The sequence below is a fragment of the Schistocerca piceifrons genome, chromosome 5, assembly GCF_021461385.2.
Source record: "Schistocerca piceifrons isolate TAMUIC-IGC-003096 chromosome 5, iqSchPice1.1, whole genome shotgun sequence".
NCBI lineage: Eukaryota > Metazoa > Arthropoda > Insecta > Orthoptera > Acrididae > Schistocerca > Schistocerca piceifrons.
The window spans coordinates 30,283,244-30,309,633 of NC_060142.1; the positions used below are offsets into that span (position 1 = coordinate 30,283,244).

At 44.3% G+C, this 26,390-nt stretch overlaps 1 protein-coding gene across 1 annotated transcript in view; it reads right to left on the bottom strand.

The window, feature by feature from the left end:
- The window catches only part of LOC124798316 (venom dipeptidyl peptidase 4-like), a 318,770-nt gene that overhangs the window by 187,141 nt on the left and 105,239 nt on the right, over positions 1 to 26,390 (bottom strand). The window contains exon 4 of the mRNA XM_047261654.1: positions 25,603 to 25,683. Coding sequence (XP_047117610.1) covers positions 25,603 to 25,683 — 81 coding nt within the window. The remainder of the gene's footprint in view (positions 1 to 25,602; positions 25,684 to 26,390) is intronic.

Genomic DNA, 26,390 nt, shown 5'->3' on the forward strand with positions numbered 1-26,390 from the left:
GTGCGGACGGTATTTTCTTCGTGATACATTATCCGTGTTAAAATTGACCGTTTACCAATTGCGGAAAAGGTCGATATCGTGTTAATGTATGGCTATTGTGATCGAAATGCCCAACGGGCGTGTGCTATGTATGCTGCTCGGTATCCTGTACGACATCATCCAAGTGTCCGGACCGTTTGCTGGACAGTTACGTTACTTAAGGAAACAGGAAATGTTCAGCCACATGTGAAACATCAACCACGACCTTCAACAAATGATGGTCCCCAAGCAGGTGTTTTAGCTGCTGTCGCGGCTAATCCGCACATCAGTAGCAGACAAATTGCGCGAGAATAGGGAATCCCAAAAACGTCGGTGTTGGGAATGCTAAATCAACATCGATTGCACCCGTGCCATATTTCTATGCACCAGGAATTGCATGGCAACGACTTTGAACGTCGTGTACAGTTCTGCCACTGGGCACAAGAGAAATTACGCGACGATGACAGATTTTTTGCACGCGTTCTATTTAGCGACGAAGCGTCATTCACCAACAGCGGTAACGTAAACCGGCATAATATGCACTATTGGGCAACGGAAAACCCACGATGGCTGCGACAAGTGGAACATCAGCGACCTTGGCGGGTTAATGTACGGTGCCGCATTGTTGGAGGAAGGGTAATTGGCCCCCATTTTGTCGATGGCAATCTAAATGGTGCAATGTATGCTGATTTTGTACGTAATGTTATACCGATGTTACTACAAAATGTTTCACTGCATGACAGAATGGCGATGTACTTCCAACGTGATGGATTTCCGGCACATAGCTCGCGTGCGGTGGAAGCGGTATTGAATAGCATATTTTATGACAGGTGGATTGGTCGTCGAAACACCATGCCATGGCCCGCAAGTTCACCGGATCTGATGTCCCCGGATTTCTTTCTGTGGGGAAGTTGAAGTATATTTGCTATCATGATCCACCGACAACGCCTAACAACATGCGTCAGCGCATTGTCAATGCATGTGCGAACATTACGGAAGGCGAGCTACTCGCTGTTGAAAGGAATGTCGTTACACGTATTGCCAAACGCATTGAGGTTGACGGACACCGTTTTGTGCATTTATTGCATTATTGTGGTATTTACAGGCAATCACGCTGTAACAGCATGTGTTGTCAGATATGATAAGTTCACAAACGTACGTATATCACATTGGAACAACCGAAATAAAATGTTCAAAGGTACCTACGTTCTGTATTTTAATTTAAAAAACCTACCTGTTACCAACTGTTCGTCTAAAATTCTGAGCCATATGTTTGTGACTATTACAGTGCCATCTATCACAAAGCGAAAAAAGTGGTCCAATTAAAACATTCAGATTTCTTTACATACTACACGACTATGTAATAAGAAATGGTGGTTGCTATTTAAAATAACGCAGTTGATATCCGTTTGACCTATGGCAGCGCCATCTAGCGGGGCAACCATAGCGCCAACTGGTTTTCCCCTTCAAGCTAGACAAGTTTCGTTCTTTGTAGTTTTTTCGTTTGACGCTTATTTCGTGAGATATTTGGCCCGGTCACGATAAATGAACCACCCTGTATATACTTACGGGAAAAATCCCAACACCAAGAAACAATGAAACCTCGGGAATAAATTTGTCGAGGTACCATATTTAAATGATAAACATCACGAGATAAAGCTGTGCCAATGTGAAATGTTCCTACATCCAATGTTTAAAGCAAGCATGAAAACGTACATTCATTGTGTTGTACATGTGGCGAATGTCACTTGTAGGACGGAGTTCCACGGTGTTGCACTTGGCTGGTCAACACAGGGACGGCTAATGCTTTTTGTGCATGACGCTGGAGTTCTGCGATGATGTTCCATAAAATCTGGACTGGAGACAGACATGGTGATCGAGAAGGCTGAGGCAACATGTCGACACACGGTAAAGTATGTTGGGCGGGCGTTATCCTGTTCATGAGTGGCAGCACAACAGGTCGATGTACCAGACTGACGTACAAATTTGCAGTCAGTGTCTCAAGGATAACACGAGAGTGCTCCTGCTGTCATACGAAATCGCTCCCCCTCACCAAAATAATTTTCAAATGTGTGTGAAATCTTATGGGACTTAACTGCTACGGTCATGAGTCCCTAAGCTTACACACTTCTTAACCTAAATTATCCTAAGGACAAACACACACACGCATGCCCAAGGGAGGACTCGAACCTCCGCCGGGACCAGCCGTACAGTCCATGACTGCAGCGCCTTTGACCGCTCGGCTAATCCCGCGCGACCCCCCACACAATAACTCTAGGTGTAGATCCTATGTGTCTAGCACGTCAACAGGTTGGTGACACACCCCCAACTGGCCTCCTTATAATCAACACACGATCATCACTGGCACAGTGGCAGAAAAAGCTTTCGTCAGAAAACGCAACAGTCCTCCACCCTGCCCTCCAATGAGCTCTCGCTTGACACCACTGAAGTCGCGAATGGCGGTGGTTTGGGGTCAGTGGAACGCACGCTACAGGGCGTCTGGCTCGAAGCTGTCCTTGAAATAACAGATTTGTCACAGTTCGTTGGTCACTGTGGTGCCAGCTGTTTCTCAAATTGCTGCTGCAGATTCAGTACGATGCGCCAGACGCCGAACATGATGGTCTTTCCGCCAGGTAGCGACACGACGTCGTTCGCAGCCCGGTCTCTTGCGGCCGTACGTTCCATGACCACCGCTGTCGGCAATCGTGTACAGTCGCTACATTCCTGCCAAGCGTTTTTGCAGTATAGCATAATGAATATCCACGTAAAAACTTAATGCGCTGTTAATAATGACGTTTTCGTCGTACTACAGGCCTTCTTGACTATGAACAACTCACGACGACTTCTTTGAATGGTAACAAACGCTCACGACCATTACAACGCGTATTTAAAGCAAACTTAGTAGCACCACTCGTATGCGACTGGCGCTAAATTTGAATCGACGTCATCTTTCAGATGCGGATATTTTCCTTTACCTCGCTCAACTCCGCCTTGATGGGACTTTCGACAGTGTATATTGGCTAAGCCGGCGGCGATACGTTGTCTAGGAGCTCTTTGGTAAACTGCGGGTGCGCACTGTTACTGGATCGGCGGTCTGGGAGCGTCACTCGAGCGCAAGAGAGAAGAGAAGGGGTTAGGCGGTATGTTGGTGGCAGTGTGGTGGCAGCCGCGAGTACACGAGGACTGGGCGAGTAATATCTTGTGAGGGCGGCAGGTTTTCCTGTTTGAAGATGCCAATGTTATGGGTAGCTACATGTAAACACATAGGTTCCTCAGTGGCATTTACTTGCTGGTTTGGAGCACTCCCATAGGGAAGGCTGTTTCTAATTTAACTGCGGGCGTACTTCTCTGAGGAGTATTTGGCGCCGTGGCGGTTAACATACAACGGAAGTTCATGGTGAGACATCGCCTGCCGTTTTACATCTTAGTGAGGACAAAGTAAATGAACCTTCGTAGAATTCAATGTTGACGATGCTGTCGGGGATTCGGCTGCCTTAGTATTCAAGTGCTGCTTTTGTTTAAAATTTCCGAAGCAGGTGCCAGTGGTAACTTGTGTCCCCCTTGGATATTGTTCCTAACGATAAAAATGCCCTGCCTAAGTAGCGGCTTACGTTGGTCTGTTTTTGTGCTTCCTCTCGGCTGATTATTTGGTAAATTCTCATATGTTGTTAAAAGTAAAAGGGAGCAGATCTGGTACGTCATCCTACACTGAAGAGCCACACAAAGAGGTAGACTTGCCTAATTGCACGTAGGGGCCCCACGAGCACCCAGAAGTGTCACAACATGACGTGGCACGGAATCGACTAGTGTTTCAAGTAGTTCTGCAGGGAACCGACACTATGAATCCTACATGGCTCTCCATAAATCCGTAAGAGTACGACAGTGTGGAGATCTCTTGTGAACAGCACGTTGCAAGTCGTCAAAGATATGCTCAATAATGTTCATGCCTGGGGAGTTTGGCGGCTAGTGCAAGTTTTTAAACTCACGAGAGTGTTCCTGGAGCCACTCTGTAGCAATTCTAAGCGTGTGGGGAGTAGCTTTGTCCTGCTGGAATTTCCCAAGTTCTTTGGAATGTACAATGGACACGAATGCATGCAGGTGGTCAGACAGGGTTCTTACGTATCTAGACGTATCGGGCGTCCGATATCACTCCAACTGCAAACCTTCCACACCATTACAGAGCGTCCACCAGCTTGAACAGCCCCTGCTGACATGCAGGGTCCATGGATTCATAATGCTGTCTCCATACCAGTACTTGTCCATCTTCTCGATGCACTCTGAAACGAGACTCGTCCGAACAGGCAACGTCTTTCCTGTCGTCAACAGTCCAATGTCGGTGAGGAAGGACCCAGGCGAGGCATAAAGCCTTGGGTCGTGCTGTTATCAAGGGTACGGAATGAGCCTTCGGCTCCGAAAGCTCATTTCGATTATTTTTCGTTGAATGGTTCGGACGCTGACACTTGCTGATGGCCCAGCATTCAAACCTGCAGCAATTGCCGGAAGGGTTGCGCTTCTGTCGCGTTGAACGACTCTCTTCAGTCGTCGTTGGTCCCATTCTTGTAATACCTTTTTCCGGCCGCAGAGATTTCGGAGATATGTTTTACCGGATTCCTGATATTCACGCTACACTCGTGAAATGATCGTACGATAAAATCCGCACTTCATCGCTACCACGCTGATAACCTCTGAGTTGCTGTGTCCCATCGCTCGTGCGCCGACTATGACACCAGGTTCAAATTCACTTAAATCTTGACAACCTGGCATTGTAGCAGCAGTAACCGATCTAACAACTGCGCCAGGCACTTGTTGTCTTACATAGGCGTCGGCAGTAGCAACGCTGTGTTCTGCCTGTTTACACAACTCTGTATTTGAATACGCATGTCTACACCAGTTTCTTTCGCGCTTCAGTGTAGATTACATAGTTTGTTTTAAGATGTTACTGTATCTCTGTTAACGTCGTTTTTTGTTGTAGAGTTCTAAAACCTGAAGTATTGTACCCATGTAGAATTGTTAAAGACGGGAGTCTGAACGTAGTTTTCAGGCCGAACCCGGGCCCCTGGCGTTCTTCCTCGGCAAACCCTTAGATCTAATGTAAACTATTTTGGATTACTGGTGGTTTTAAAACAGTTTGTGGTAAGAGGTCAGAACTGATTTTGGCTGTATTAAAATAATTCTTTGATATTGTTAATTATTGGAGCCCTTGAAAATACACTAAGAATAAAAAAGAAGAGGAAAAACCTACGCACCCCGAAAGAATTTTCTTCGTGCTTTCCAAACCCCACCTCGGCCATCAAGTTTGCCGGATTTCTCGCCATGTGATCATTATGGGCAGGGCCCTCCGAATTTGTGAAACTCTCTCTCTCTCTCTCTCTCTCTCTCTCTCTCTCTCTCTCTCTCTCTCTCTCTCTTCAATAAATTATATTATGCTTCTGGAATTTTAATCATTTGTTTGTTTGTACATATAAGTGACATCCGTCGCATTCTGGTAATTCCCTCATGGTCAGTCGTTTTTTATCTTGTGGTGCAGTGTAAATTAATGGTGTTTCCCAAGTAATTGCTGGTAAGTAGTCTGAGCTGCTTTTGGGCCGCAGTTAAATAATTCCTTCATACGGTTCCTTATTGGAGCCTCTGTAGTATTTTGGTTTTGGGCGCGTTACATTGCAGTCACTTTATTACTCTAACAAAGATGTCTCTATTACCCATGTGTGCTTGAAGTAAATTTGTGGTAATCATGTAGAACTGTTTAATTTCTCTGCTGATGCTGAGCGTGGGTAGTTCACCACTCCCACATCCCCGCATCCTTAACCAGTAGGTTTCCTTCCGATTTCCCCAGTGTAAGTGGCACTGCGGTCTCAATGTACACACTACACACTTTGTTGAGGTCTCCTACAGCATCTCCAAGAAATAATAAAATAGAAACACCGTGTATTAAACGTGCCAGGCGAAGCGGTACATTCACCGTTTACGATTTAACTTGATACCAAACGTTTATGACTAGAAAGCGCCATTAGTAAGACCGTGCATTTATTCCTCCCTTTCATTGCTATTATTCTCCTGGTACGATGTTTCTAAGTACTTCGTCCTATTTCTGCTCGTGCTGCATATGAACTGCACGTTTATATCGTCCTAACACTGAAAGAAAATCTGATGTCATGTACCCTTAATTATGTGTCGCACTAATAGCCTAAAAACTATCAAGAGGTGAAGTTTCATCAGCAGCATGGCGCAATGTCCTAGAGCTGCAGGTATTTTTTCTCAAGTGCATATAACTGGCTGCTGAAATAGAGAAGTAAAATGCACAATAACGTCTCGCTTTCACACCAACCTCACGATCTTAAGACTGTCTGCATCTGGCAGTGAATGTTAAGTGGTTTTCCATGGAGTCAGCTCTCAGGCTGCGCAACATCTCTCACCGTAGTTATTTCCAGAAGTATCATCTCCCACATTCCTGACTGTACTAAATGAAATTTCGGACCGCGTACTGGACTAGCGTTCTGGAAGAGCCGGTTTCAGACCTCTCTCAGGTCCGCCTGAGCTAAGTTTCCTTTATTTTCCGAACTTCCTCGCATCAAATTAGGTGATTAAGAAAGGCATTCCTTAACAAAACGAATACAGGAAGTTGGATAATTTAGACAATATTGTATACCCATATTCTTGTTCCATAAAATTTCGGGAGTTCAGCAGCATAAATTCAGCTTCTTCTGATGTTTCGGCTGAATACCGTCCAGCCATCATCAGAGTGAGCCGAGGTGACTAACGCAGAGAGGGCTGCACAACGTAAGCTTCGCCAGGATTCCGAGACGATAGTTCTTCCAGCTGATAAAGGCAATGCCACTCTTTTAATGTCTCGTGATGACTATCATGAAAAAATGAACAGTTTACTGAGTGACAGCACATACCGGAAGATCGGTAAAGACCCCACCAACCAGCTGGTAAGGAAGAATGCTGCGCTTCTGAACGCATCCACCCCCCCTTCCCCCCCCCCCCCCCTTCCACCAGAAGTTGCTCGAATATTAAAACCAAGTGGTGCCGATCTCCCAAGGCTTTATGGACTTCCAAAGATCGTCAAGAATGGTGTTCCTCTACGTCCGATAGAGAGTAACATTGGCTCTCCAACTTGTGGTTGTTCCAAACACTTAGCATCGTGCCGGCCGCGGTGGTCTAGCGGTTCTAGGCGCTCAGTCCGGAACCGCGCGACCGCTACGGTCGCAGGTTCGAATCCTGCCTCGGGCATGGATGTGTGTGATGGTTCAAATGGCTCTGAGCACTATGGGACTCAACTGCTGAGGTCATTACTCCTCTAGAACTTAGAACTAGTTAAACCTAACTAACCTAAGGACATCACAAACATCCATGCCCGAGGCAGGATTCGAACCTGCGACCGTAGCGAGCCTGTGTGTGATGTCCTTAGGTTAGTTAGGTTTAAGTAGTTATAAGTTCTAGGGGACTGATGACCACAGATGTTAAGTCCCATAGTGCTCAGAGCCATTTGAACCATTTTTGAACTTAGCATCGTTATTAAGGCCTCTGGTGGGAAAATGCGCTCATCACACATGTAACTCCGTGGACTTCATTGACGAACTGAAATCACTCAAACTGAACAATTCTGATATGTTAGTTTCGATGTGATGTCGTTGTTCACAAAGGTTCCTCTTTCGGGATCATTGTCTCTCATTGGAAAGACTCTCGATAAAAAGATTTCAGCTTTATTTGAACATGTTTTGACCTCGACATATTTTTTATTGAATAACGAATTTTATGAACGGACTGACGGCGTCGCCATAGGTAGTCCTTTGTCGCGCTTGGTGGCCAACTGTTTATGGTGGACTTCGAGGAGAAAGCGCTGAAACCTGCTAGCTTGAAACCCACAGTGTTTTGGAAGTGGGCTGATGACACGTTTGTAGTGTGGCACCATGGTGAAGACAAGCTAAAACAATTTTTAAATCATCTGAATTAAGTCTACAGACAAATTCAGTTCACGATGGAAATCGAAAAAGATATATGCCTTCCATTTTCGGATGTGTTGATACGGCGCAAAGATGGCATTTTGGGACATGTAGTGTATCGAAAACCGACCCATACGGATTTGTATTTATGTGCAAATAGCTCCTTCGAAGACGATGTGTGTACTCAGAAGTACACAGAACGCGCGTCATTGCTGGCGAGAGTAGTCTAGAAGACGAGCTTCTACACCTGAGAAGAGTTTTTGAAGCCATCAGGTACTCTCCACAGCGCAAGGCATTACAAATGAAAACAACAGTGGGCACAAGAAAAGAGGAAGAAGACACGGAAAGTTTTAAATCCATGACTTTCCTGCCATATGTGGGAAGCCTTTCGTCAAAAATAGGACGGATCTTCAGTAAACACAAAGTGAAAGTGATTTCTAGCCCTCCACCAAAGACTGCAGCACTCTTGGGTTCCGTTAAAGATGATTTGGTGCTTTGGAAGCCTGGGGTTTATAAGATCCCCCGTGAGTGTTGTCGTTTATACATCGGACAGACGACACGTATAGTTGTAAGTAGGCTGTTTAGGTTTTTACGTTGGTAACGCCACGTAGCGCTCTATATGAAAATCACTGACTGTTGTGTGCAGTCTGTGGCTAGTTTGCATTGTTGGAATATTTGCTGTTGTAGTGCTGGGCAGTTGGATGTGAACAGCGCATAGCGTTGCGCAGTTGGAGGTGAGCTGACAGCAGTGGTGGATGTGGGGGGAGAGATGGCAGAGTTTTGAGAGCAGACGATCTGGACGTGTGTCCATCAGAAAGAGTAAATTTGTAATACTGGATATCATGTATGATGAATTTTGAGAATTATTAAGGTAAATACATTGTTTGTTCTATATCAAAATCGTCCATTTGCTAACTATGCCTATCAGTAGCTAGTGTCTTCAGTAGTTAGAATCTTTTATGTAGCTGGCAGTATTGGCGCTCGTTGTATTGCAGTAGTTTGAGTAACGAAGATTTTTGTGAGGTAAGTCATTCATGAAAGGTATAGGTTATTGTTAGTCAGGGCCATTCTTTTGTAGGGATTTTTGAAAGTCAGATTGCGTTGCGCTAAAAATATTGTGGGTCAGTTTAGTGATGATCAGAATAAGTAAAGAGAGAAATGTCTGAGTACGTTCAGTTTTGCTCAGCTGTTTGAAAATCAAATGACGTAGAGGTTTTCCAGCACTGTCATTTATAAATTTTACTAAGGGGATGTTTCACAGTCCAGGAGAATGCACAGAGCACCGCAGGTACACCCGTCTCTCACAACCTAATAAATCTGCCGGCACTGGGCAGCCTATGGCGTACGATAATGTCGAAATTGCAGCCTCGACTTCATCTTTCTGGGACTCAGTAGTGAAGGAAGCAATTTAAATTCGGTTGGCGACGTATTTAACAGAGAAAGCGGCTTCAGCTTGGACAAGTCACTGAATCCGGCAATTTCTGTAATTAAATCACAAAGACGACGCGACGGTGCATCTCTCCGTGACACATCGATATTACCGTGTGGATCGACTGCGCAGCCATAGGTTTAATTTCCTTGCATAAGTTACACCTCTTGGCTGCCTGTCAACGTCTCTGGCGCCTTCTGTATCATTGGCTGCATACGCAGGGGTTCGGTCCTTGAGTTTAAAAGGACGGAGCAAGTGCTGGAGCGAAAGTCACCTCGGCTCACTCTGAAAATGGCTGGACGGTATTCAGCCGAAATATTAGAAGAAGGAGCTGAATTTATGCACGCCAGAAATTTTATGGAACAGTCTTTACGCCACGAAAACATGAAGATGCACCCATATTCTTATTTGATTTTTAAGACTGCGAATATATCTACGAAACGACACTAACACATATCAATGCACGATGTGAGACTCGTAGTTTCGCTTCAGAGGAGATGCAACGAGAAATGACAATTTTTCTTGTATGTATCGGACACCTGCGGGACTAAATCATAGGCTGTACGACGCATAATCTTCGATATACTAATGGATAACGTAAACATATCTTTTCTCTAGAGCTATTATCATATGAATGGCTGAAACCGGCTTAAGAACTCTCAAAATGAACAAGTCACAGAAATCCACGTTCACTACCCGTTCTACAGTTTCCGTTGTTTACGATAATTATCATTTATTGTTCAATCTCGCTGCAAATTTTTTAAATTAGGTTACACGCTTTGATCAACCAGTACTCTGAATTGTGATTCTGAACAGAGAGCATGGATTACTGACGCAACTACATTGATCTGAAGATGATCCTGAGTGATCGAACCAGGTTATCTAATTAAAAACGCCCAACCGAGACAAAAAACCGAAAATTATCTTAAAAATTAAAACAGTTGCCGATTCTCACGAGACGAATATGTCGGCTATAGTGAATTTCCGTTGTATTTGCTTCTGAAGTCAGCTTATTTTTTTCTGATGAAAATTATACATTTTTATGTAGTTCACCCTCTGTTTAGTGATCATCTTTTGTTACGCAAAACCAGGTTGATTGGTCTGCGGTTTTGTATGTATGTCTTGTCTGTTGTCTGCTCCCTTCCTCGTGAATTAGACCATCCACTTACACTACTGTTCATTGTTATGGAGAATCTGAACTATTTGTGCTGCCGCCGCCGCCACCGATACCACCACCACCACCACCACCACCTATTGCCTCACAGCGACTCCATGTCACATTGTAGTGCAAGGATTCTAATCAAGCCCTTATCTGTTTCTTCTCCCAAGGATAATAGGCTACCAACCCGTTCCACCTCGAAGTATTTTTTAAAAATAAAAACGCCTCTTTGGAGCACTTTGAATACTAAGAGACAAAGCCAACGTAAGTCCGGGGCGTTGGAGAAACCGAATTTTGTTACTAGATGCAGTCCAAATGGTTCCTAGTTACCAGCTTGGAGAGTGAATGCAGGAAATGTCTTAGCGGACATGTTTGCAAAATTCCCGTGAAATCAGCTCACGTAAGGAAAGGAATACTGTGCCTTTGACAGTTGGTGTCTGATACCTACCTGACAAAAGAAAAGGCTAAGTCCTCGCTGGAAGTATTTCATTTATGCTAGTGACGAACGTGTCACCACCGAATACTTCTCTTTTCTCCTGGCATCAACGTATGTAATTAGAAACCTTGTGATATCAATGTTTTTGATTCATGTACTGTTTTTATGACTGGTAAACAAGTCCTCCAATTTTTCCCTTACAGTATTCACGTTTAAAACCTACGAGAATGAAAGGTGATGACGTGTGGGGGCATAACAAAAGCGACCACTGGTTTATAAAACGAGACGCTTATTCACGCACGCTGCCCTGTGGATAAATGGGCATGGACACAGTGTGACGCGTTGCCAAGTTAAAGTGTGTGACATTCGGTATACGCTTAGCGCGCGAAGCTGCACATTGTTAAGAATTGCAGAAGGTACGATGTTCTGTTGCCTTCTCCACCTCTTGCTTGGACGAGAACACTACAAGTCTGTCATCCGGCCCGGGAGCATAGTTGGTCTTATTTTGGAGTTTTTTCACAACCTTTATAGTTGTAGAGAGAGAGATATGGCATACAGGTTTTTGCGGTGCTGTGCAAAATAAAAAAGTGTAGAATATGTAGGACGAACAGCTGAAGGCCAAGTGTAGTACTCTAATCGTAAAGAACGTTGGCAAGAACACAACCGTTCCCTCTACTGTTCGATAGGCATATGGAAGAGGCGACGACGGTTCAGAAGTGTGGTTAAAATTCTCCTGACATTCACACCCAGTAAAAATGCGGATGAACCAAAGGACCTGTTGAATGGAACGGAAACTATATGAGCAGATAACCTTGTCTGAGAGTAAAAGAATTCTGCCAGCTTAGAACAAAACGACGTGTGACGAATGAAATGAGGAGAATGTGAGAAACGGACTACCACAAGCAAAGAAGGAATTCCTCACTAAAATCAGTCTACTAGTGTGAAAAACGAGCTTTAATCCGAGGAAGAAATTTCTCAAATGGCTCTGAGCACTATGGGACCTAACAGCTGAGGTCATCAGTCTCCTAGAACTTAGAACTTCTTAAACCTAACTAACCTAAGGACATTACACACATCCATGCGCGAGGCAGGATTCTAACCTGCGAACGTAGCGGTCGCACGGTTCCAGACTGAAGCACCTAGAGCCGCTCGGCCCCTCAGACCGGCAGAAATTTCTCAGAATGATCTTTTGTAGCTCATCATTGTGTGAGAGTTAATTATTAACAGCGGACAAACCGCGAAAGACCAGAATCGAAGTGTTAAAAATGTGACGTTGCAGGGGGAATCTGGAAAGCTGGTGGACTGATGACTTAAGCAATGGTCCTTTGTAGAATCGCCGTAGATTCGAATATGTGGAAACAATGCCACGAAGAAGGAGCAGAATGACAGGAAATGTGCTAAGGTATCAGGGAATAGCATAATTGTCACGCCATAGTATTCGTAATATCAATAGTTGTGATTAACGAAGAAAACACCAACTGGACCATGATTTGTTTTATTAACGACTACCGGTTTGAATCTGCCCTACAGACCATCTTCAGGCAAAGTGCTGTTTGTCAACAATGGTATGAATGACCAAACTCAAAGTTTTTCTCATTCATACCACTGTTTGAGGCGTAGCGTCTGGTATGGTGCCTATGTAAGTCAGACGGTAGCGAGCAGGTAGATACAATGGTCATTGTTCTCGTGTAACATGTGCGCTCCGTTTCTCAAGCTAGCTGAAAGTAGTAATGGTTGTGGTCTAAAGTTGTCAGCCTCTCACGGAATGTGAAATCACACTTAGTTAAAACACGGTATTCTGGAAACAGAACTGTACCTTTTGTGAATATTACGACTGTTATTAATTATTTATGGTTTAATAGGTTTAATTATTGGTGTACATCATGGCTTGAATATGAAGTACTTAATAAAGGAATATGTCTATCATGTGAGTATATGTTTGCGTGAGAACTGTGCTTGTACAGGGGGAGCGAATCGTAGTATCGGGGGAAACTTATGACGTGCAACCAGTCAATTTATGGTACTGCCAAACAAACATTTTACGATAAGCAGTTGTTTAAAAAGGGAGATACTTTTGTAACTGAGGATTTTCTAAATTTGTTAATTTGATAAATTGTCCACAGCATCTATTAGCTTATGATTAGTCAAATGTAAAAGACGCGGAATTGAGCAGTTTAATACTAATTCTGGACTGGCTATCATGTGTAGCAGTCGAACAGAGGACAATACGTAGCGCTGATTTTGTGGACTACGGAATTGCTTCGTGAAGTCTAAAGTGCAGTTAGGAGCTCAGCCGTCAGCCTGTTCGGATGCGTACACTAGGAGCTCTGTATGTATGTAACAATTTTGCGGAATAATGAGAGAAACTTGACCGTGGAGTGCCCAAAAGTAAACACGCGTAATTCCCGATCTTGTGTGTAAACTGTAACTTCTGAATTAACCAAAATCCGCGTGGTCTCGTGTACAAGTCGTGACTGCGAACTAAGTAGTCGTAGTCGTCACTTTCTGTAATATTTGCGCGAGCATTGCCACGGACAACTCGTTTTTTAATCTTTTTGGTAACGTGGTCGGTTAAATACCGTAAGTTGCCCATTAGGAGTGACTATGAGTGCCTGGGAGTATCTAAACTGTAACTTAGCACAGATTTGGCGGTGTTCTGTATTAAAGGAAAACAATATATCTAAGTTTTCCCTTACAGTACCTATTCCTTTAACAGCACAGTTCATATGATAACATTTGATGCAACTTTCAGGGGGTGTAGTGCTTCTGATTTCCGCAACGGTTTTCTCTAGCCGACGAACATTGTTCATTTTGTAACATGTCAGGCGTGTGGACAGGTGTGCTGAAGAAGAAATGACCCCAAGGCGAGTGGACTATTTTCTGTAGGTGGGACAACAATAAAAATCACGGCATGGCATGCTGACAAACTGCACCTCGCGGCGCCTTACCTGAATATGCGCTTCAGGTGAGATTGAAACCGGCAGTCATTAGTATAAGACGTTGTAATCGAGAGGGCGTTATTTCATTTATGGGGGGTAATTTCGTAATAAAAGATACTGTAGAGGGTAGAAATTTTAGGAGAAGACAGAGATTCGAATACATTAAACAAATAACTGAGGATGTTGGATGCAAGTGTTACTCGGCGATGAAGAGTTTGGCACAAGAGAAGAATCCATGGCTGGTCTGCGCCTTCAGGAGACTGAAGACTCTACAAAGTAAAACAAACTCCACGATCAGGTGCAGAGGACCACTCGAAATCTACCGACCACCGTGCCATACGGCTTCAATCAGAGGTCCACCCACCAGATTTCCAGATCTTTGAACCGCTACCTCTCTCTCAAAATAGCTATTCAACTGTCATCACGAAGCTTAGTGAACCCGTTTCATTTTTCCCATGAAGGTAAAACTCATGGCAGTATATGGAACTGAAGAAGAGTCAACGCTTAACCGCTAAACCAGTCACCAACCTCACTTTAAGGTTGTCAGGCTAGCGGCTTACAGGGACAACAAAGATTTGAATACCAGTATTTCATACACTGAAGGGGCAAAGAAACAGGTACAACTGGCTAATATCGTGTAGGGCCACGCGAGCACGCAGAAGTGCCGCAACATGAGGTGGCATGGACTCGAATAACGTCTGAAGTAGTGCTGGAGGCAACTGACACCACGAATCCTGCAGGGCTGCTCATAAATCCGTAAGACTACGAGGGGATGGAGATCTCTTCCGAACAGCACGTTGCAAGACATGCCAGATATGCTCATTAATCTTCATGTCTGAGGCGTTTGGTGGCCAGCGAAAGTGTTTACACTCAGAAACGTGTTCGTGCACCCACTTCGTAGCAATTCTGGACATGTGGGGTGTCGCACACGTCCTTTGGAATGCAGAACGGAAGTGAATGGATACAGATGATCAGACAGAATGCTTACGCACGTGTCACCTGTGAGAGTCGTATCTAGACGTATCAGCGGTCCCATTTCACTCCAACTGCACACGCCCCACCCCATTACAGAGCCTCCACCTACTTTAACAGTCCCCTGCTGACATGCAGGGTCCATAGATTCATGAAGTTGCCTCCATACCCGTTTACGTCCATCCGGTCCATACTACCTGAAACGAGACTCGTCCGACCAGGCTATATGTTTCCAGTCATCAACAGTCCAATGTCGGTGTTGACGGGCCAAGGCTAGGCGCAAAGCTTTGTGTCGTGCAGTCATCAAGGGTACACGAGTGGGCCTTCGGCTTCGAAAGCCCATATCGATTGTTCGCACGCTGAAACTTGTTGATGGCCCAGCACTGAAATCTGCAGCACTTTGCGGAAGGGTTGCATTTCTATCACGCTGAACGATTCTCTTCAGTCTTCGTCGTTCCCGTTGTTGCAGGATCTTCTTCCGGCAGCAGCGATGTCATATCCTTGATGTTTTACTGGATTCCTTGTTTTCACAGTACACTCGTGCAATGGGCGTACGGGAAAATCCCCCCATCATCGTTACCCCGGAGATTCTGTGTCCCATCTCTCGTGCGCCTACTATAACACCATGTTCAAAGGTATTTAAGTCTTGATAACCTGTCACTGTGGCATCAGTAACCGATCTAACAACTGCACCAGACACTTGTTTTATGTAGGCGTTGCCGACCGCAGCGCCATATCCTGCTTGTTTACGTATCTCTGTATTTGAATACGAATGCGTATAGTAGTTTGTTTGGCCCTTCAGCGTATCACTACTGTCCAAATTTTAACGTTTAAAACGCACAGACGTATAATCAAACAATGGAAACACCAGGTAGGAATATAAAAAATGTAGGAAAAGACACATTGTTACAGACGCTAGACTGAAGTTGGTAGGAAGAATCTTAAGGAAATGTAATTCATCCTCAAATTATGTGGCATACAGGAAGCTTGACCGACTCATTACTTGAGCACTTCTCAAGAATTTAGTAACCCCACCACGTGGAATTAATAGAATAGGTAGCCAAGACTGAACGAAGAGTGGTGGGTTTCGTGACGGAATCGTTTACCGTAAAGAAGACACCTGAAGTTGCAGATAGGCACAATTAAAAAGACGAATATAGCTTTTGACCACAGCCTTCGTCAATAAAAGACACACACACACACACACACACACACACACACACACACACACACGGCCAAAAGTTATATGTGACTGTTTTAACTGTGCATGTCTGCAACTTGAGATGTCTTCTTTACGGCAAGGAGCGGTATAATCTTAAGTTAGCACTAACACAGTAAGTACTGAAGTTAGAAACTTCATCTGGCTTCAAGCAGCGTAAGTAACTACGAGCATATTACTCAAACTATATTCTACGTCTACATTTGTATTCTGCAAGCCAGCAGACAGTGGGTGTTGGAGAGTACCTCTGGCACCACTTACTGATCCCCTCATCGCAGTTCCACTCGCGAATGCCGATTTTCTGTGAACCTCTGTCTTAGCTCGATTTTCTCCAATTTTCTTGTTCTTTTCATTTTTCGAAACGTATTTTAGAGGAAGTAATACATTGTCGACCTCTTCCCGAAAGATACCCCCTCAGAATGTGAATAGTTAAGCCCTCCGAAGCCGGCCTTTGTGGCCGTGCGGTTCTAGGCGCTTCAGTCTGGAACCGCGTGAACGCTACGGTCGCAGGTTCGAATCCTGCCTCGGGAATGGATGTTTGTGATGTCCTTAGGTTAGTTAGATTTACTTAGTTCTAAGTTCTAGGGGACTGATGACCACAGATGTTAAGTCCCATAGTGCTCAGAGCCATTTGAACCATTTGAAGCCCTCCGAGATGCACAACGTCTCTCTAGAAGTATGTGGCACTGGAGTTAGTTTGACCGCCTCTGTGAAGCTGCCGAGCCGGCGAAACGATTCCGTCACAAAAACCACCACTGTTCCTTCAGTCTTGGCTACCTCTTCTATTAATTCCACCTGGTAAGGTTCCCATATTGATGAGCAATGCTCAGGAATCAGTCGGTTAAGATTCCTGTAAGCCACCTCATTTGCGGATGAATTACATTTCCTCAAGATTCTTCCTATCAATTTCAGCCTAGCTTCCTAACGGCAACCACTACTAAGTGATTTTTGTAGCTTTTCTATACCGCGATCACTGACATCATCTGCCATTTAGATTTTTGTACAACGATTGAAAGAGGGGCGGTATTATGATCTTCCGTAGTGAAACAATACGTTTAAATCAGGGACTATCTACGTCGCACGTACACTATCTCATCTAAAGTTTCCGGGCATCTTTAAATGTAATGCACGATTGATCACAAGATGTCACGAGTGGCAGACCTGCCAATATGAAAGGAAGTGGTGATTGCTGAGTTAGCAGCAGAGAAACAGTAATGGCAGAATGAGTCGGTCAGGAGAACTAAGTGACCTTGAAGATGGCCTATTTATTGAATGTGACCTGCGATTGTACCAACTCGACCAGGGACATCTCAAGTGGACCGTTTACGACGTGAAACTGAAGTGGAAGCGCGAAGGATCAAGCAAGGCTAAACAAAGACCAGCCAGATCTCAGGTACTGAAGGACAGGGACCGCCGAGCATTCCGTAGGGTGGTTGTGAGCCAGGGGATGAAATCGCACTTGAGTGTGAAAGTGCTGCCGGCAGCCCAAATAGCACAATAACTGTCCTTACGGAGTTAAAGAGAATGACGTACTCTGGTCGAGCAGCTCCTCGTAACCCTCACATTTCTGTAGCCAGTGTTAATCAGAGCCCGAGGCGGTGTAGAGGTTGACGCCACTGGACACTGAATGACTGGGACCGAGTGATTTGGACTGATGAATCACACAATAGCCTGTGCTAATCCACTAGAAGAGTTTGGATCTGCTGTATGCGTGGAGAATGCTACCTGCTATCATGTGTGGCACTAACAGCGGAATGTGGAGGTGGTGTTATTATGTAATAGGGTGTTTTCTGAGGTTAGGGTGTTGTCCTCTTATTGAGCTTTATAAAGCAGTGATTGAAGAAGAAAATGAACATGTGTTAGAGCAATGTGTACTGTGCAGAACAGAGGAAATCTTATGAGGCTGTCTCAGATCGATAATGTACCCATCGTAAAGCAGTATCTGTGACGCAATGGTCTGTGGGTAAGAACGTTCCTGGAATGGACTGGCCGTTCTACAGTCTCAATGTTAATCCACTGGAATACATTTGGGATAAGTTCAGAACGTCAAATTTGCTGCAGATCCAAGCGTCAACATCACTATCTTCTCTGGTTTCGGCTCTTGAGAAAGAATGGGCTGACGTTCCTCCACAGACACTCAGACATCATTGAAAGTGCCTCCAGGAGTGATCAAGCCTTCTAAAGGCGAAGGGAGGACACAGTCCATTTCAATGTCAATAGGTATCCGGATACTTTTGATCAAATCATGTTTGTTCAGTGCTACGAACCGAGCGACAGAGCGGTGCCTGTCCAAACAATGACTTGCGCACTCCCAAAGATTTCGATATAAACCATATGCTCTGAAGTCTACATTGTTTTCCACGCTCCTTATAAGGTTGACATAAAATTGCTGAAGGATTACATGTCCCAGCAGAGAAGAAGGAATGAAGAATAATCGTTACTTGTTTCCTTTAGGTGAAATCATAGTAAAGGTTGGGGAATGGGTGAAAGGGGAAATCCACTTAAGATACAAGAAAATGGTACATTGCTTAATGTCATGTAGGGCCCCGCGAGCACGCAGAAGTCCCACAAAACGGCATGGCAAGGACTCCACTAGTGTCTGAAGTAGTGCTGGAGGGAACTGACACCATGAATCCTGCAGCGCTGTCTATAAATTCTTAAGAGTACGAGGGGGTGGAGATCTCTTCTGAGCAGCACGTTGCATGGCATCAATAATGTACATGTCTCGGGAGTTTGGTGGCCAACGGAAGTGTCTAATCTCAGTGTTGCTGGGGCCACTCTGTAGCAATTCTGGACCTGTGGGGTATCGCATTGTCCTACTGGAATTGCCCACGTCCGTCGGAATGCACAATGGACATGAATGGATGCAGGTGATCAGAAAGGATGCTCAAGTATGTGTCCCATGACAGAGTCGTATCTAGAAGCATCAGGCATTCCATATCACTCCAACTGCACACTCCCCACACCATTACAGAGCCTCCACCAGCTTAAACAGTCCACTGCTGACATGCAGGATCCATGGATTCATGAGGACGTCTCCATATCCATAAACGTCCATCCGCTCGATACAATTTGGAACGAGACCGATCAGGCGACATGTTTGCAGTCGTCAACTGTCCACTGTCGCTGTTGACAGGCCAGGTGAGGCTTTGTGTCGTGCCGCCATCAGAGGCACACGAGTGGGCCTTGGGCTCCGAAAGCTCATATCGATGATGTTTCGTTGAATGGTTCGCATGTGACACTTGTTGATGGCCCAGCACTGGAGTCTGCAGCAATTTGCTGAAGGATTGCACTTCTGTCTCGTTGAACGATTCTCTTCAGTCGACATTGGTCCCGTTCTTGCTGGATCTTTCTCCAGCCGGAGCGATATCGGAGATTTGCTTTACCGGTTTCCTGATATTCATGGCACAGTTGTGAAATGGTCGTATGGGAAAAGTCCCCACTTCATCGCTACCTCGGAGATGCTGTGTCCCACCGCTCGTGCGCCGACTATAACACCAAGTTAAAACTCACTTCAATCTTCACAATCTGCCATTATAGCAGCAATAATCGATCTAAAAAGTGCACCAGACGCTTGTTGTCTTATATAGGCATTGCCGCCCGCAGGGCCATGTTCTGCCCGTTTACATATATCTGTATTTGAATACGCGTGCCTGTAGCAGTTTCTTTGGCCTTCAGTTTACGTAATTACGATGAATTTAAATTTTCCGGTTGTTGAAAATCGCAGCCTATGTGTTAGTCTTTGTTCACGTAATATTTCTCGTAAATCGATTGTGCCTTGCTTTGCTAATTTCTCCCTTGACTGTAGCGATTAGCCATCGACACCTGTCATAAATATCGTCGTCTTTTTCTTGTGCCTTTGTCTCGCGTCTGCGCTGAGTCGCCACTTGTAGGAACGGATGTGGTGTGGTTAATTGAAGGCGTTACCAAATGTCCTTCCTGTTGCCAACCCTTTGCCAGCCGGGATGGAAAATGTGTACCGCAGATGTCTGTGTATAGTGTCATTCACAGGACAGTGAACGAATGTTTTCTGACTATCTGTGAATCTTTTAACTGGGACGGGACTCTGAAACCGCCCGGGAGTCATCTAGTGCGACGTGGAACACCGGCAATAAACCATATCGAAGCCGGCCAGTACATCGACTCTTGTCGTTAATCCGCTGGGCAGATTCCATCTGGGGTCAGCCTCTTCCCTCGTCAGGCAAGTGGTGCTTTTACACGCGCAGCTATCCAGAGTGGTGTCTAACGTCATACGTGTTAAGTTTCGAAAGAAGGGTAAGGTAAGCTGGTGGTGCAATCCAGTGATGACTGCTCTACCATAACGCCTTTCACGCTTGCGTAAAACTGTACAAACCGAAACATTTCTTTGCTAGGTTGATCGGAAGTGAGCTAATCATACAAACTTGTCCTATTTTTAACGGTTTTGTTTCGAGTGAAACCTGTCTGCGAACAATTTGAGTGGCAAAGGAATAGTAGCTCAGCGTTCGTAGTGTTTGCAGGTTCAGCACGTTGTCTCCGGTTCTCTTTTCTTGCCTGACAAGTAGATGTTTGTGTGTAGGTGCAAGGGAATATTGATCACTGTCGAGTTGCTCGGAGAGTGCTCTTTAGCTGGTGTGCTGTGTCATTCGAATTGATGGGAGCGAAGTTCGAGATGCCTGCCTTTTCGAAAGAGTGAGTGAAATAATCTCGCCGTCATTGGACAGCACCTTCTAAGGTAGCCCTTCTGTTCGAATGCAACACTTATTTCCTTGTTTCACAGTTTTACAATTTTGTATCGCGTCTGCAGATTTCACGTAGCATTCACTGAGTGAAGAGGTACTGCAGAACGCACACAGTCGGGACAAAGATTTTAGTTCTCACGCTGGCTCAAGCAGCTGGTGCACCATATGGCGTTGCAAATGGACGGTGAGAACGATCGTTAAATCAGCAGCGAGGTACGCAGGGAAAGCACAGTTATTCTGGCGCGAAACAGGTAATCTGCCTTATGAAATACGAGGGTCGTTCAATAACTACCGCCATTTTTTTTTAAAAAAAACCATTAATATACACAGACAAACATACTTGTTGGTGGTTCACATCTGATGTTTGTTCTCTGCGCCGGTGAAGTTTCGAACCGCTCTGGCAGATGGCAGAGCCGTAGTCAAGCGTCAAAATGGCGTCTGCATACGACTCACGTTACAAGCAGCGTGCTGTTATTGAATTTTTGAGTGCGGAAAAAGAAAGCGCCGGTGAACATCGATAAACGTTTGCGTGCAGTTTATGGCGATGCTGCAGTTGATAGTATAGTTGGGCGATGGGTAAAGAAACTTACAGCCGCAGGAAATACAGAGTTCCATGATGAGCCACGCTCTGGACGTGCTGTGACTGACACTGCTCCAGGCATGCTGAGTCGTGCGGATGCCGTTATTCGTGCCGACCGGAGCATGAAAACTGGACAGTTGGCTCTAGTGATGGGCTAAACTGCGATTTTCCGATATCAGTGATTTCTGTGAATGCTACTTTTCAGTATCTGTTATTCTTAACTGTGATTTGTCGCAGTTAAGAGTCGCAGTTAAGGAACATAGGTCGTGTATCCCTTTGCCACTGCAACTTCCGCGACTTCTGTGATTTCTGTGACTCCTGCTATTTCTGCGACTTACCACCGTATGAAAAAGTTACATCTGTCAACACAGAAAATTGCATATCAACAAACCTATCATTGGCAAGTATGTTTTACGTTTTTTCTTCCGTTGGCTTTAATTTTGTATTAAAGAAACAACTGTGAAAATATTAATAATGTAATTAATATGTAAGTAGCTGTACAGTACCGTAATAGTTCGTGTTTAGAAAATGAATTGTAACATATTGTTATGTACACAGGTACCGGAACTACATTTCAGTCTCTCAGTAAAGTGATAACTCAAAATATCATTGTCAACAGATCTGAAGAAATTGCCACTGCGTCTTTAGACCGTTTTCGTCAGACGAGAGGTTAGTTTCTAAGCGTTTCGATGGACTTAATTACTTCAGTGAGATCGTTCTTGCAAATGTGATATTCATTATAGCAAATATTAGCAATCTACTATGTCAATTATATTGCTAGTAATTAGTGACAGCAGAAATTGTTTAATAATCCTTGTGCTTTTGCAGACGCAGTTCTGACTCTGATTACTGGTTGCTGTACGTATCTATCCACATCAAGGCTGTTGAGACTCGTGAAGATTCAAGACAGCTCTTAGAGGATTTGCAGTTTAAAAGTGAAATAATTGTGAAATAAGTGTGTGAATGATTAAACTGTGTTTTATTGAAGCAGTTGTGCGATTTTTAAAGGAATAATAAATGTTAAATACAGTTAGTGAATAATAAACATCTCATTTTCCACATGTTAAGCCGTCCAATACCCGTAATTTTCCGCCGCTTACTTATTGGCAAACACTTGTTGGAGAGTGACATGCCGCCCCCCCCCCCCCCCCCCCGCCCCCCCCCCCCCCATTTCTCCACAATCTTGGTGCGACACTGACCTGTAACATATCCCGAAGTCAACAATATGTATTTTGAGGCTGTTGATATGATAGTGGGAAGTACAGATCTTCCAGTTAAATCAGGAATATCTTAAGTGCATTACTTGAAAGTAACACAGGAAAAGCTTACTTATGTAGGTGGTAATAGTGTCGGAAATTCTTTTGTGTGAAGTTGCCATGTAGAACACCAGGTGTAAAACTTTTCTCCCGAGTCTTTAACTGTGTCAGAACAAAAGTGAGGCATTCATAGGACTGTTTTCATTTCACTACACTTATACAGATGTCTGAGTTCTGCTGTGTTAACATTGCAAAGTCCTGTAGGCATGTGGAGTATTAACCAAAACTGTCATATTGGAAGCAGAATCAAACACATTTGTTACGCTACTTGATATTTCAAGAGAAAAAGGCAATGTTGCTTCTTATTAATACAGAGTCACAGCAGTATTTGACCAACCATAACTGATGCTGAATGTGCATGTCATCATATAATATGGAGGGCTTATTTCAATAGTGGTACAAGTCCATTACCTCCACTTTTCTGTCTATAATGCTTCTGAAATTAATGATACAAACAAACACAAATAAAGGTTCATCTCTAGCAAGAAGCCATATGCTTGAATTATTTCTGGTATCTCAACTGCAGATTTTTCAGCGCTCATTTAACTTTACGACTATCTCAAAATGAACAAAAATGGACTTGTACCACTATTGAAATAAGCCCTTCATATGCACACACAGCACATCGATATCGTGAGGCACAAGGCTCTCATAACGAAGTACGTACGTCGATCAACAGATGGCACTGGGAAAAGTATGTTAACTGCGCTTTTTAGTTGCTATTTGCGACTCTTAGTTGCGACTTGTCACAGAAATCGCAGTTGGACTCGACAGCGTGTCGCAGAGATGAGCGTAGTACGAACTTTGGCCAACAGATGGCACTGTTAACTGCGCCTTTTAGTTGCTACTTGCGACTGTTAGTTGCGACTTGTCACAGAAATCGCAGAAAGGAGTATGGAATTCAGCCCACAGATGGCTCACGGCGTTGAATGTGAAATGCTACTACCGACTGCTAACTGTGACTGAAATCGCAGTTAGTTTGTTATTGTGATATCTGTGACTTCTCAATCACTGTGATTTCTAACACTAGTTGGCTCTACAGTTGTCGGTCGGCACTGGAAGAGCGTCTGCAATGATCGAGACTCTCGGATATTCTAAGAGGTGCTCAACATGCGTTCCACGAATGCTCACAGCGGATTTGAAGGTTCAAAGAAAGGTCATTTCATCTGAATTGTTGGAGCGTTTCAAGACCGACAGAGAGGCCTTTCTACTACGGATCGTTATGGGGGACGAAAGCTGGGTGCGCCAGTAACAGAACGGCGGTCCATGGAGTGGTCTCATACTCATTCACCACAGAAGAAGAAATTCAAGGCAAGCTCCTCTGTCGAGAAAGTCATGGCGACAGTCCTCTGGGATTATGATGGCGCCATTATCGTGGATGTGATGCCAAGAGGATTAACCATCAATTCCGAGGCGTACGTGAAGACTCTGAATAAACTGAAGAACCGTTTCGGCCATGGTTCGATCGGACAAGAATCCAGCAGATATCTTGCTCCAACACGATAATGCAGGCCCACACGCAAGTCTGAGAACCCGGGAACACATCGCCAAATTTGGTTGGACATCATTGCGCCCACAAGGCAAGAGCTTTTACCAGCGGGAACACATGCTCTTCCACAACGTTGTCGTACGGCCATTGAACGTGATTTGGCTATGTAGAAAAATAGGACATGAAGAAGACATGTTGATGTATATTTTCACACAATTCTCACTCTTAACAATGAATGTTCTGAGAAAGAAAATGTGGGGCATTACTTATTGAACGACCCTCTTATTTGCCAATGAAAGTCGCTTTTTCAAATACAAATATCACACGAGGCCTATGAGTGGTAAGCGTTTTCTTAGGAGAACACCATAAATCGATGGTCTTCATAAATAAAATGATTTAGCTAAGTAAAGTGTAAAGTGTACGTACGACTTCGAAATGTCTGAAGTATAAGAACGAGGTTCATGCTAAGCGCCGTAATCTGCTATAGGATGCCTACCGATGCAGTTGTGTCATAAAATAACGCTCTCAGGACATTGTTACTTCTCAGTTAGTCTTTATTACTTGTGTTCATATCGTCAGTTTATGGTGCTCAGTAAATAACTATGTCATAATGTGATCCCTTTCGAACGTTGTTCCGAATAATATAGTTTCGTTCTTCATCAGTTACAGACACAGGAAGTAGAAATGAGCTGTAAAAACCCCGATGGCGCTGATACTGCTTCTGCCAGAGACGAACTTCGAGAGCTTCTCGGCGAAACAGGTAGAAACAATCCAAGGACGGGTTGTCTTACTTTCCGCAAAACTCGGATGGAAAAGCGAGGCCAGTCATACTGTACGTTTCTTATACTATCTCCTACGGACTCCCTGACTAAACTGAGGCATTTCTGGAAGTTTAGTAGAAATGGGGACTTGTTGCTACCTTTTCTCTACCCAATTTCCCGACGGTCATAGAGACATGGTACAAGAACATTCAAACCTAACATGACCTTGATAGTTCGCTGTGTTGGCACGCTTTAATAAAAATGAACTAATGGGGCACTGCATCATTCACCGACATCGCATACGCTGTTACAGAAGTTTCTGGACCTTCAAAAATCCAACGAATTAAGCAAAAGCAATTCCGAAATTTCTGAAGGAACAGAACTTGGTGCGTTGCTGTTATGTTGTAGAAGGCTGGCAGATTTTTCTGAGGCGAATTTGTGACTACTTTGGGCCAGTTTCTGTCTCTTCTTGATGTTACTAACTTACAAATGGGTATTTGCAAATGATTCCACTACAGCGGCCACCTTATAGGGTGGGTTGCTTAGTTGGCTGGCGTCTGTCGCGGTGTCCACATTACGAGTGTTGGCATCATAAGAAACGATATGGCTAGTCTTACCTTTCTCACGTTGTAGCCCAGGAGCACGTACCGCTCGTCAGCAGACAGCGACATCAGCTCTGGCTGGTACTGCTGCAGAATCTGCAACACAAGCGCACCCAGTCTTAAAACTCTAACTCTCTTTCTGTCTGTCTCTGTATTCACGTACAGGGCCTTAGGGGTGCAAGTGCAGGTATTTAATGGCGACGGAGGGCTGTGCATTGTAGAGCATTACATCAGTATTTACTTCATTTGCACTAATAATAATAGCTATTAGTAGTAGAATGTTTTTACGTTTGTTACTAGCTGCAATTTCTCGTGGCAAGAGCGAACCATTAGTGCTTGTGTCTCCCTGCGCAGCAGACCAGGTGTTGAAGTGTAAACCGGTTAGTCTATATTGCAGGCGTAACCCAGTTGGTGGTGCGATTATGAGTATGCAGAAATCATCATCAGGTAGCACAATGTGTGACATGCTTACGCGAAGATTTTAAGACGCAAGCCAGTTGCAAAAATGACTGTGTGGACGATGTGGCCTATTCTACACCTTATTTTTTTTTAGATGTATGTGACGATGCTATGATGAGCATATTTACATGTTTTGACGATCCCATTACGGCCTTCTCACTTTAGGACATGGTGTAGCAAAGATCTGAGGATGGTCATTAATGACTGAAACCGGTCATCGTCAAAAGAATTGATATTGTGATCAAAGACTGGAATGAAGAACATTTGCAAAGAAATAAAGTACAATGAATAAACTGAAGTACGTACACGTTGACATTGACACGGCTAATCTCCGCTATCATATT